This window comes from Octodon degus, unplaced genomic scaffold, assembly GCF_000260255.1.
Source record: "Octodon degus isolate 3935 unplaced genomic scaffold, OctDeg1.0 scaffold00037, whole genome shotgun sequence".
In the NCBI taxonomy this organism is placed as follows: domain Eukaryota; kingdom Metazoa; phylum Chordata; class Mammalia; order Rodentia; family Octodontidae; genus Octodon; species Octodon degus.
The window spans coordinates 4610873-4624300 of NW_004524613.1; the positions used below are offsets into that span (position 1 = coordinate 4610873).

The following is a 13428-nucleotide window of genomic DNA, read 5'->3' on the forward strand; positions in this document are numbered from 1 at the left end:
TTATACCACCTGGGCTTGGCATCAGACTGTGAAGAGATCTTTGAGAATCATTTCATTAGATGATATCATGAAAGAGTTTAAGGCACAGTCCATTGGGGGATCAGAGTCATATGAATGAGTACAGACATGGTATACCTGACTCCAAGATTAGCTGCTACTGACCCGAATGTAAAAAGGACATATAAAGGCCTAGAGACAAGTCACACACACCAAACAAGCAGAAAAAGCCAATCTCAGTTTCCAGCCTTCTAATTTCTTCCTCTTCTCATTTAGCTAACTTACCAAGCTCCCCATCCTAAGTATGTTGTCAATATTACCAATAACTGATATCTATATTTTGTATGCCTACACCCTGAACTACTATGAAAATGCCTATAGTAATTTCAGAAATGTTACCAGCAAAAAAGCTAGCATAGATAGGAACAATCAAACTCAGACTTAGGATCCCAAGTCCAGCTGTATAATTTTGGTGCCACACTAAATCAGCCCACTGCATTAGTTAGATACCATACAAAATGGAAAAATGGCACTGATCTATTCTCTAAAATGCGCCAGGAAAAGAAAAACTTAGCAGTACTGAACATAAACTGACACACACCAGACAGCTCTTATTCCTACACATTTGTTTTATCCCAGTAAGACTTACATCCAAACTAAGGCCAAAACACAATAGAAAGGCAGAGAATGGCAAGAAGTATTTTTCAAAAGCCCTGTAATGGTCAGAAAATCTAAATGGAGAACCAGCCAGATAGCTCAGCAGATTCAAATGCATGCTTAGGCAGAGCGCAGCAGCTGGGGTTCAATCTGGGGTGCGCTGAGGTGCGATTGAGACTGGGCATGGTGGTGCACCTGTCATCTCAGTGCTTGGGAGGCTGAAAACAGGAGAATCACTACAAGTCTGGTCGGTGTAGTGAGACTCTGTAGACCCTGCACTAAATACAAAAAAAGAAAATCTAAATGGGAGAGCAATCCAAGTCCTTCAAACAGCTTAGCCGATGCCCTCGCCTTGCCTGTAACCAAGACACTTATAGTATACTCTTATGCTATGACTTCTGCAGCAGGAGAAATTATCCATATACTTAATAAGATGGCACTTATCAGTGACTCTTCAGGACAGAAGCTACTGCAAGAATCAAGCAACACAAATCTTAGTTAGTTCCTATGGCATATCTCTAATCTGTCATTTTGTTATCCAGGATGTTTAAACCTGATTGATTGAGTGTCCAAGCACTACTTTTTGAACTTCTCTACAGTAATAGGAGACAATACCCAAATAGGTAGAGAACAGATAAAATGGTTTTGTTCTAAAGGATTAAAATGGTTTTGTTCTAAAGGACTCTACACTATCCCTGAACTAAAATATCTTTAAAAACAGGAAAAATCTTAATCCTTACCTTAGCAATCAGTACACAATCCCTGACTTACTGTAATCACCCATATGCATTTGAATTGTCATCCAAAAGATAAAACTGTTACTAAAATTCAATATATAAATTTACTGCTACATATAGCTACTTATTTATTTGAGTTTGTGATAAAGTATTTACCAAAGAAAAATTTCAAAGGTGTAAAATGGGATGCTTGGTGTATACACGCACATACTCTCACTCACACGCTACCCAGCCATATGCTAGGTTTCACAGATATGTGAACTCTGCTGTTTCCTACACACAGTATTTAAGATAATGGTTGTTGGGCAGGAAAGACCACTTTAGTTCCTTCTTCCTTCATCCACCCACCCTCCTATTCACATTATTTATTTCCTGTTCAAAAGGATTTTGAAACATCTATAGTGGAAAGCAATGCAGTAACAAGATAATGACAGGGTTTCATTTAAACTAGCCCAAGTGTTTTGGTTTGCCTACTGGCTACACCGTCATCAGCTACCAACCACAGGGGCTGGGTGGGGTTCATCCTTTGATACGACCAGAAGTCTCACACTGTTACACAAGATGTCTCATTTATAGAAATCTCTCCCCTCAGCCATATAATCTCAGTACAGTTAAGGACAAAGGGCATTTTGGCCATCTTAGCAAACTATCTGTTAAGACCTACATTTACATTCTATAATCTTTCAGGTATCTAGTCATATATACAACAAAGAAAATGAACTTAATGGTGATTTGAGTGCTTAACAATAAAAGTAAAGGTACTAAGATATGAGACAGGGAAAAACAGCCATTTGCAACATTTCAAGAGGTCAAATTTTACCTTCTACAAGAAAGCAATACTACCTTTATACCCTCTTCCGCTTCATCAATATCAAATATCTTTTTTGGTTTTTTCTTCTTTTTCTTTTGATTAAAGAAATTCAAGTCATCTAGATCATCAGAAGCATCTAAAAAGACAAAATGAAGATTATCAGTTATTAACATCTAGCAGAAAACAAAATCAAATTATGTGACAGCTATAAGTCACCAGAAAAGAGATTAGGTATTAGTATAGTAATCCTTCCACACCTCAACAGTTACGTATCTGAAAAACACTAACAGATCTGCTCCAAGTTTTCTAGAAAACTCTGGTTAGAGGACCATGTTGAATCTATTTAGTAATCTGAGCCTATCATTTATTGTTTCTAAGACAAAGACAGCTCAATTCCAAGATTCTCCATTATTTTCAAGATTCTTCAGCATTATCAGTTTACTTCTGCCTACCATTACCTTCAAAACCCCAGACTTCCATCTCTGGCTCCAGCTCTCCTGAACCAATACACCAATTCACAGTGCAAAGTGCAGAGCCTCTCATCTCCAAACCTTCCCAGACCACACACAGCTCTTAACCTCCAACTGATAGATCTTCATTAGAAGTTACTTCCACAAAGAAATCTTCTATAAGCTTATACAGTGGTCCCTCTATTCATGAACTTAATTCTTTCCACAGTTCTGGTCCCAAACCAAATAGGACAAGAACCAAATCAAATTCAATTCTTTCTAGTGCCATTTGTGACCAAACTGTGCAAAGAATTAGGTTCATGAACCAAGGAACCACTGAAACTAAGTGAGATATCCTCAAGACGCTCAGATAACATGTCCTGATCACCCAGTTACTACTACCTTGCCTGTAGTGGTACCTAGATATTAGCCAGACAAGCCTTACTCAACCCAATACTGGTGGTCAGGCTCAATATTTTACTGAATCAATTATCAAAAGGCTCATATAAATTATGTCACATCCATTACAATAGAGCTGCAACGTAAATATGTTATGATTGAAAAATACAGTGAATTTTTTTCTTTTTAATTATACTAAAAGGGCTGGGAATATAGCTCAGGATCTGCCAAATGCAAGGCCCTGTTTCAATTTACAGTACCAGAAAAAAAAGAGTCTCTAAGGGTCTTACATATACAAGTACATAAATTTGGTCTAAATTACAGTAAAAGACACACTGCCATTAATCCCCTTCAAAATACTCTCTCTTAATTTGAACGTACATACCATTCTTATCACTTTCTGAAGCAGTTCGGGAAGTCTTTCCTGAGTGTCTTTAGTTGTGCTGTTGTGGCTACCTTAATGTCCCAAATAGATTCAAAATGTTCACTTTCATGGTTGTTTTGACTTTGGGAAAGAACCAGAAGTTGCATGGTGCCAGACCTAGTCAATAAGGTGGATGAGGACATGCTGTTATGTTTTTACAAGCCTCTCAGTTGGCTATCACTCAGCATATTTTTGTAGTATTTTGAAGATTAATGGCAATTTGTTTTACTGTGATAAGTTTAAAACATTTTTTTAAACATACACAGTATACTTTGATCATAATCTATGTGAAAAATCAATGAAATTGTATCTATCATGAATGATAATATAGTGGGTTGTGCTGAGTTTTTCACTTGCTGTGCCATGTTTTGTACTAAGAATATTTTAGGATCCCTCTGCTACAAAGCTTCTCAAGGAGGTACTCATGAATTCACTTTATCCTTGCCCCCCGCCCTTTTTGTGGTACTTGGAACTGAATCAGTGTCCATTCATGCTAGCTAAGTGCTCCACCACTAAGCAACATTCTCAGCCCTTTTTAAATGTTAGTTTGAGGTTGTATCTGGCTAAGTTGCCCAAGGCAACGTTGAACTTGCTATCCTCTTGCCTCAGCCTTCAAGGTAACTACTATTACAGGCACATGCCACACCTGGCTCATTTTATCTTATTATAAACGCAATTTACAGTTGCCTTGCTTGTTTTTCATCTTTTTTATTTTACTGTATTTTTGTGGTTGAGTTGTTTTTTAGGGGAGGTTTATTTTTATTTTTGGTGCCAAGGACTGAACTCAGGGTTTCCAGCTTGCTAGGCAAGCATTCTACTGCTGAGCCAAATGCCCAGTCCCACAAATGCAATTTACAAATGCAGTTTTCCAAGATGCTTTCAAAAATGTACAAGAAGGGCTGGGGAAATAGCTCAGCAATCTAAGCACCTGCCCGTCAACCACAAGGACCCAAGTTCTATCCCCAGTACTGCATGCCATGCCAGTGTCAGCCTCGCCACTGGGTGCTGAGCCCGCCACCAAAACCATGTGTGGTGGCATACCCCTATAATCCCAGCACAGGGGAGACTGAGACAGGAGGATTACTATAAGTCCAAGCAGCACAGTGAGACCTTGTACCAAATAAATAAATAAAATTTTTTTAAATGTACAAGAAATGAACATGATCATTTGATCAATGAATGTTAGTCCTATTCTAACAGTTTTACATTTAATACAAATCACACTTAGAATCATTTATTTCCCAAAGTCAAACTGTGCCTATGTTAGAGCACTAAGCAAGTGAAAAGGCTGGGACCTAATTCCAATATTTAGGCAATGATATTAATCTCATATACATTTTCAGAGTTGCTAAGGCAAAAAACCTGCCTATCTTGGTCCCATTTCTCTATGTCTGCTCTCAAAGAGAACTACGATTAAAGCTGGAAAAGAGCCCTGATAGGTTAGACTGGAACATCGGCCCTGAAATGATGAGGTTTTGCCATGCCTGCAACTTACAAATTCAGTGGGAATTTTCCTTCAACGAACATCAGAATTCTGGCAAGGCCCAGGACACACAGGCTGCTGATAGCCTCCACACGCTGAAATGTCCCCCTCGTCACAGAATCCAGACCACTGAAGGAACCTAAGCTCCTGGGACAATAGCCACTCACCTTTCTTCCTACTGTCCTCTTCATCAGCTTCCACATCTTTGTCTTCAGTTGGTTCTGGCTCTACTTCTTTTGTTTCTGAGGGCTGGGTTTCTTCCGTCTGAGCATCCCCCCCTTCCTCATCTAACATAAAGGGCTTCTTCTTCTTCTTTTTCTTCTTGCTCATAGTAGGATCAAAAATCATCTATTTAATACAATAGAAAAGAAAAAGAGACCAAATGATCATTCTTATAATGCTCAACATTCCAAATACACTTTATCCTCAAGGCATACTCTTTAAGAATATTTGATGGATTAAAATACCAAAAAAAAAAAAAACGGGGTGGAAGGGCCGGCGAGATAGCTCAGCAGACTAAGTACCTGCTTAGGCAAGCACAGGGACCAGGGTGGGGGTCAATCCTTGGCACCACAGGCCACCCCAGCCCTGCACCTGGATATACTGAGCTGGTGACTAAACCTAGGCATGGTAGTACACGCCTGTAATCCCAGCGCTGGGGAAGCTGAAAACAGTAGAATCACTGAGAGTCTGCACTGCATGGTGAGATTTTGTACCAAATACATTAAAAAAATAGGGCCGAGGATATAGCTCAGCAGTGTAAGTGCCTTCCTGACAAGCACAAGGTTCTGAGTTCTATCCCTGGTACAGCAAAATAAAAAGACAAAACAAAACCAAACAAACAAAAACACCCAAACATTAAAAAAACGTACACACACACACACACACATATCAAAATAAAATAAATTATCCATGGACATTCTTTTTCTTACTAAACATGGGATGTGGTTGGGGGTGTGTCAGAATATGTGCACATGTCTTTCACTGTGTAAGGTATAGTGAGACACAGCATTACTTTTAGTTTAATAAGCAGATTTGGACCTTCTGAGTGGTCCAATGGAATTCAGGGAAGTACAGAACCTCAGCAACAACCTATGTTACAAACTTTCACACTATGTATGACAAACGTTAAGGCAGGGTTATAAATATTTGATATTTTAAAATTTTTATTCTAAAGTTCAGATAAATCTTAACCTTAAAAAAATCCTTTTATGCAAGAACTCTCCAATTATAAGAAATTTCTACAGAAACTTTTACTGTTCTTTGACTGTGGAATGTGAAAAGTTCTAGGGATGTTTTATTTAAACATCCACAAAAGAATAAGAGAAAAAAATTCTAATTGTAGACTATTTTGCACTAACTACTTGAAAAAAAAAAAAAAAAAGGTATTTTAGACATAAAGGTTTAAAGTTATCAATCACTTGATAGACCATAAAGAGCAAGTCTTTTGTTTGTTTGCTTGTTTGAGCATGTAGTTCAGATGGGTCTTAAACTTACTATATAGTTCACGATGGTCTTGAACTCACAATGAACCTCCTGCCTCAGCCTCCTGAGTGCTGGCATTATAGGTATGCACCACCACACACAGCAGAAAGAGTATCAAGTCTTTAAATCAAACAGAACTGGATTCAGATCCGAAGTATTTTATTCCTAACTCCTTTAAAATCTTTGCCCACATTTTATCAGACTCAAATTTAGCATTTTGCCAACTGATCTGCTGCGAACTGTGTAGTAACTAAAAGGATAAGTCCAGGCCAGCCTGGGCAGGGCTGCATAAGTGAGTTCTAGGCCAGCCTGAACTACATAGCCAATACCCTATCTCAAAAAAAACAGAAGGTCTACAACCATACCACCCTGATCATGCCTGATCTCATCTGAAGCTAAGCGTGTGGGGCCTAGTTAGTACTTGGATGGGACACAAAAAAACGGAAGGAGGGGGACGAGAGGGAGAGAAAGATGGGGGGGGGGGAAGAAGAGACTGTAGTCTTCTGAAGGGTAATAAACATACAGGATTTATACTGAAATAACTCTTTCAATTTACTGTCACTGAATACCTAATATATATTTAATTCACATACTTACCATAGTTTGCCTCATTTTATTTGCCACAACCCTACAAAGTAGTTAACAAATATGAAAATAAAGATCCCAAACCAGCACTGAGAATGTAACTCCTAAAGGCTATATCAGTCCCAACTAAAATCATGACTTAAGATTTTAATGTTTAACACTCAAATAATCAGATGACCAAATCTCAAATGTTTTGTTTATGAGTAGTTTGGATTTGAGAAGCAAATAGTTGCTGATGCATGAACCTATAAAAAATTACAGAAACCACCTAAGCTTTTTTTAAAAAATGTATTTAGTACAGTACAGGGTCTCATTACACAAATCAGACTCAGCCTCTTAGGTGCTGGGATCAGGCGGGCCATCTCAATTGCCAACTCAGCGCCCCCTGGGGGCAGAGCCAGCATGGCATACCAGGGATCAAACAGTCCCGCCTTTGGTGCTTTAATCCACTGGGCTATCTATCTGGTCGGCCCTCTGAGCCTTTTTTCTTTTTTTAAAAAATAAAGTCCACAGTAAAGCCCATAAAGTTTCCATTTTCAACTTCTTTCTGACACTGGATTGGAGAAAGCAAGAAAAGGGCTATCTACTAAAATTACCTTCAGTAGCTAGAAGTGCTTTTTTATCAAACCACCTCTTTCCATCCATCATATCTCACACTAAGAGGTCACTCTATCTGAAGCCTTGTCTCTTTTTCTGCAGCGAAATGCCAAGAGGGAGATAGTATTCCGGGAGAATTTTCTTTGTATTCTTTTGTGTTTTGTGTCACACAACATTCTGTTTTTACTCAAAAACTTGCTTTTTTCTTTTAGGTTAATTAACACTTCTTTTGCAAAAACACCTGATAATCTGTGAAAACCAATGTTCTGACACCATGTGAAACTTATAGTAATAAGCAAATCTTAAATAATGCCAGTGATTTAAAACAGGCAATTTAAAAAGTCTAAAAAATTCTGAACGCTTGAAGATTAGGGGATTTATTTTTTCTTACCAGTAGAACTCACATTTCTAAGATACTGCTTTTTAAAGATTATAGTTCCCCTGAGTTAAAAATGGTGATGTTCTAGTGAGTTTCTGGCTTAATTGCCAGGTTTAAACAGAAATGTGTAGACCAGTGGTACAGCTTAAGTGTACAGTTTACGTCAATTATATATGTTATGTCAGTAAACCATCTAAAGAAAAAAGAAATACAAAGAAAAAAAAAAACTACTTTTTTAAATAGTAGATTCTTTAAGCCTCTATCCAGTCAGAATAACTTCCACTCTGCAAAGCCCCTAGAAGTTTACAGATCATCCTTTTAAGTCAGTAAAATAGCTACGAAGTTAAGGGATTTATTAAAACATACTTATCTAGGCAACAGCACTACACGATCAACATCTTTCAGACTCAGTTTCTTTAGGCCAAGGTGAGACCCTCCTACTCACCTAGGTCGAGTCAATATTGAAGAGACCTATAATTCTACTTGCTCACCCACTTAAGAATTTGATCATAGGCATTACAAAAACGTAAACTTCAGTTTGTTCATCTCAAAAATGAGTATAGCAAAACTATCTTACAGACTTCTTACAGAGTTGTGAAAAATCAAATGAGATGTAATTAAGAGTCGCCTCCAGAATAAATTCCAAACTCTTTAACTCTATCTTCAAAGTCCTCCCTTTTTGAAATATTCAAAAATACTTTTCAAGTCTTCACTCTTTTACCAAAGTGGAGAACGCTCCACTTACGGTGAGCTCACTTAGGAGTACTTGCTTTTCTAGACCATTCCTTACCCAGTAAATCAAACCTTTCCAATGCTTGAGAAAATTCTAAGCAGCCTTCAAGGACTACATGAAAAGCCGACTCTAAAGCTCTGAACTCCCCGTCCTCTGCAGGGCCCTAACAGGCCAAATGAATTATAAATTCCTGATAAACTGGTTTTTTGGAGATTTGTAGAGTGAACTGTGCCTCTAGTGTTAAGGAACACCTACCGAGAGCAGCTAACATCAATTTAATTTTTAAGTCGTTCCGACTTTACGTGAAGAAGGTTAAGTAGGATCCGGGGGGTTGGGTGGGGGGAGAGGGGAATGTATTTGAGGAAATCTGCGGCGATCCCAGCGTGACGACAGAAGACTGTCAGCTCCTCAGCCTTGACTTCCTCGCTCACGTCTCTGCAAGCCCGATAATGGAAGCCCGAAGACTCCGGCCCGGAAACTTTCCGGAAAGGTGGGTTATTTTCTGAGGCTAAAGAGTGTGGAGGTCCTACACCCTCACCCTCTCCTCTTACAGTAATAATGCTCAAGAGGAGAACCTGGGTAGAAACCTGCCCAGAAAAGCCACCTACAAAAGTTTTTAACCAGGACTCTCACTGGAGCCGGAGGAGGTTCCCCGAGGTTCCCGCGGCGCTCAGCGGGGCGAGGCGCGGGAGCAGGGTCCACCGGAAAGGGATGCGGGGTCATCAACCCCAATCTCGCTCCGTGGAGGCACTCCCTGGGATCAAGTCCCCTCATGGGGGCGACTAGACGAGTGCCCTCCCTTCCCGAAGCGCCGGCCGCGGGGGGAAGCCAACCTCCGCCGACGCCCTGAAGAGAACGGGGCGCGGCCAAGTCTGCCAATCCAGAGCCCTCGCTCGCTCTACCGCTCCCGGCTGCCTAGGCCCGGTGGCCCCACATGGCGGCGGCTGGCCGCTAGGCCGCAGGCCCACTTTCCCACCCGAGAGTGGGTTCGGCTTCCGGCCTCGGTCCTTAGCCCTAGCGCCACGCTCAAACCCTCACCTCGTCCCCGGACATGGCTGAAGCTCGCGTAGACTCGGCACGGAGAAGAAGTGAGACAGGTCAGTCCCAGGCCCGGACGTCAGCGCTGCTCCTCCCGATAGCACTCGAAGCACCGCACTAGGCTCTTGCATCAGCGAAAGGGGATGACACCCCGCCCTCCTCAAACGTTGGAAATGCGCCTGCGCAGAATTCACTGCGGCGCAGGCGCGCGGAAGGAGCAAACTTGCGCGCTGCTTATGGCGCGAATTACCGAGCGCTGCTGCTGCGCCAGGCATGATGGAACTTGTAGTTCGCCTGGAAGAGGCGGGCGCCTGCGCGGCAGCAGCCCAAAGTCCTTAAATCCGCCTTGTAGGAGCAACCTATGGCTGCGAGATTCGACTTTCTTTCTTTCTTTCTTTCTCTTTCTTTCTTTCTTTCTTTCTTTCTTTCTTTCTTTCTTTCTGTCTGTCTGTCTGTCTGTCTGTCTGTGTCTTTCTTTCCTTCCCTTCCTTTCTTCTCTCTCTCTCTCTCTCTCTCTCTCTCTCTCTCTCTCTCTCTCTCTTCCTTTCTTCCTTGCTTTTTTTCCTTCTGTGTGTCTGTCTGTCTTAATCATGCCTCAGCCTTAGATTCTCTATTGCTTATGAAGTGCTATTCTAGATTGTTGGTAGAATGAATTTAAGGCAGTTTTATAAACTCTGGGCTGGGGTGGTGGGTCAGATTGTACTATGAACACATGAGGAGGGTTTCCCACATGCCCCTTGGGGGGTGTTGTGTTTGAGGAAGTCTAACTAGTAGCTGGGGAAGTGCACCCCACTAAAGGGATTTTACTTCGTTAGAAATTTAGCAAGTTGGCTTTATACTTGTAAGGTCAAATACCAAAAAAGTTGTTTTCTTGTCTCTCCAAGGGCGACTGAGGAAAGGGGACATTGCCTGAGGAAAACTGCCTGGCAAGACAATGAGCGTGGCATCGCATTCCTGTAATCTCAGTTCTTTGGGAGGCTGAGGTGGGAAGGTTTAAGGCCAGCCAGGATAATTTAGGGAGCCCTTGGTCTCAAAATAAAAGGACTGAGGGCTGACCAAATAGCTCAGTGGACTAACACACCTGCTTAGGCAGGCGCAGGAACCTGGGTTTGATCCCCAGCGTGCTGTGCCAGCCCCACTCCCGGGGCACACTGAGAAGGTGATTGAGACTGGGCGTGGTGGCGTGCACCTGTAATCCCAGCGTCTGGGAGTCTGAAAACAGGAGGATCACTCCGAGTACAATCTGTGTAGTGAGACCCCATACTAAATACATACAAAAATAAAATAAAAGGAAGGGCTGAGGTATATATCAGTAGAGAAGCTCTGAATTCCATCCCCTGTACAAGGAGACAGACAGGAAGAGAGAATGAACCAAGAAGCCTCAAAATACAGTCATGTCTCAATTATGGGGATATGTTAAGTATAATGAAGCAATTTCTTGTTGAACACCATACCATACAAATTAAGACAACTGGGGCAGGCCAGAGAGCTCAGTGGATTAAAGCACCTGCTCAGGAAGACACAAGGACCGGAGTTCCATCCCTGGCCTGCCATGCCAGCCCCACCCCTGGGGCATACTGAGATGGTGACTGAGACTGGGCATGGTGGCACGCACCTGTAATCACAGTGCTTGGGAGGCTGAAAACAGGAGAATCATAACGTGTTGGATCTGTATAGTGAGACCCTGTAGACCCTGTACTAAATACAAAAACAAAACAGAACAAAAAAACTAAGACAACTACAGTGTCACCTACACAATATGATAAAAAATTATGTATTATATAAACATTAAGATTATATTGAGTATCATCATCACTGACAGAAACTTCTAGATGTCACATGACTATACCTGCATGAAGTCTCTTCTTGACCACTCTGGACTGCATCATGCAGTTCTCCTTAAGATATAATAGCTACCATTTAAAGAGGTCTCACTATTGTTATAACTTGTGCAATTGATTCCAATTTTGTAACTGTATATTTCCACTGTAACTTTATTAACAAGGACTATTTGGTATAAGCTGACAACTTAAACTCCATCTTCTAACAAGCTTTGTAACTTCTGTTTTGTAAAACCTTGATTGGTTTTGTAACCTCCCCCACCCATGCCTTCCCTGAAGAATGTGGCTGTTTGTGCAAATAAGAAAGTGTTCCTCAGCATTCCGAGAGAAGATAAAAAATGTTCCTCAACTTTCTGCAAAATAAGTTAAACTGTCCTTTCTACGGGAACAAACAGAACACCTGAAAATGGGTACAACTGTCATCAGATGTCCTTCTGACTACTGAGACAAAAACAACACCTAAGCCAAATAAAACATATTCCTGTAAGGTTTGCAAAATGTGACCTTGTCTATAGAAACAAAGAGTTAACCCTCGGTCATGACTAACTCAAAATAAGCTTTGTGAAATCCCCCTTCCTCCCTCTACTCTTGTGGTTTTTCCCTTTAAAAACTATGCCTCACCTAGACTAGGTGCGCACCTACTTGGAGACGAGAGTACCTGCTGCTGCTGAGCTCAGCTAAATAAAGCACTTTCTTAACTTTTGAAGTTTGAGTCCCGTTTTTTGATTTTTGGGTTACAACAACTATTACCAGTGGCCTTCAGAGATAACCAAGAATACCCCTTCGCTAAATTAGATACAGTGATGTAACCCTGTAATCCTGGTGCTCTAGGAGGCTGAGACAGGAGCACCAAAAATTTGAGCCCAGCCTGGGTAATTTAGTGAGATCTGGACTCAGAAATAATTCACAGAACTGCCAAAAAAGAGGAAACTTTTTGTAAGGGATAAATAGTTCAGTGGTGGAGCTCTTGCCTAACATACACAAAGTTTTGAGTTCAATCCCCCTGTATTTCTTCCTATTTACAAATAAATAAATGAAAGAATTTGGGCCATGGAAAGAGGTCAGCAGTCTAAGCACCTGCCTAGGCAAACACAAGGACCCAGGTTTGTTACCTGATCCTCAGTACTACATCCTGTGCTGCCCCGCCTTGGGCACATGGAGCCAGCCACCAAGACCAGGCATGGTGGTACACACCTGTAATCCCAGCTCTGGGGAGGCTGAAACTGGAGAATCACTATGAATCTGAGCTGCATAGTAAGACTCTACCAAACACATAAGATTAAAAAGAAAAAGAAAAAAAAAAAAGAATTTGTCCTGGTGGTGGTACATGTCTATAATCCCAGCACTCTAGAAGCTAGAACAAGAGGATTACTGTGAGTTTCAAGCCAGCCAGGGCTACACAGTGAGTTGATAAGCTTCAAGAAAGAAACTTTAAGCCAGCCTCAACTACATAATGCAATCTTGTCTCAAAAAAACAAGAATTTGTGCTTGTAGTTGGGCTATTTGAATTTATCTATTTCCTTGTAGGTAGGAAGGCACACCAAGGGAAAAAGCAGGACATCTCAGAAAGAGTGTTAGAAAGAATTTAAATTTTGACTTCTTAAGCAGTGTTGGAAAAAATTTAAGTTTGGGCTTTTTAGGCAATTTGGGGTTGAAAGAAGCAGAGCTTCTCTGGATTAGATACTCTCAGGAGGCAGGAGTACTTCTATGATTGGATATTTCAATAATTCTTACATTCGAAAGGAGAAGAACCAAATAAAGCTATAGATTTTTTAAAAAAATACTGGAAATTGAACCCATAGTGATCTACATC

General features: G+C 41.0%; 1 protein-coding gene across 1 annotated transcript in view; it reads right to left on the reverse strand.

Moving 5' to 3' along the window:
- Eif2s2 (eukaryotic translation initiation factor 2 subunit beta) overlaps nucleotides 1-9935 on the reverse strand; it is a 19514-nt gene extending 9579 nt beyond the window's left edge. Inside the window, exons 1-3 of the mRNA XM_004630826.2 lie at nucleotides 9775-9935; nucleotides 5125-5305; nucleotides 2235-2338 (exon numbers count right to left, since the gene is read on the reverse strand). Of these exons, the coding sequence (XP_004630883.1) occupies nucleotides 2235-2338; nucleotides 5125-5305; nucleotides 9775-9789 (300 nt within the window). The 5' untranslated portion in view covers nucleotides 9790-9935. The remainder of the gene's footprint in view (nucleotides 1-2234; nucleotides 2339-5124; nucleotides 5306-9774) is intronic.
- Nucleotides 9936-13428: the final 3493 nt, after the last annotated feature.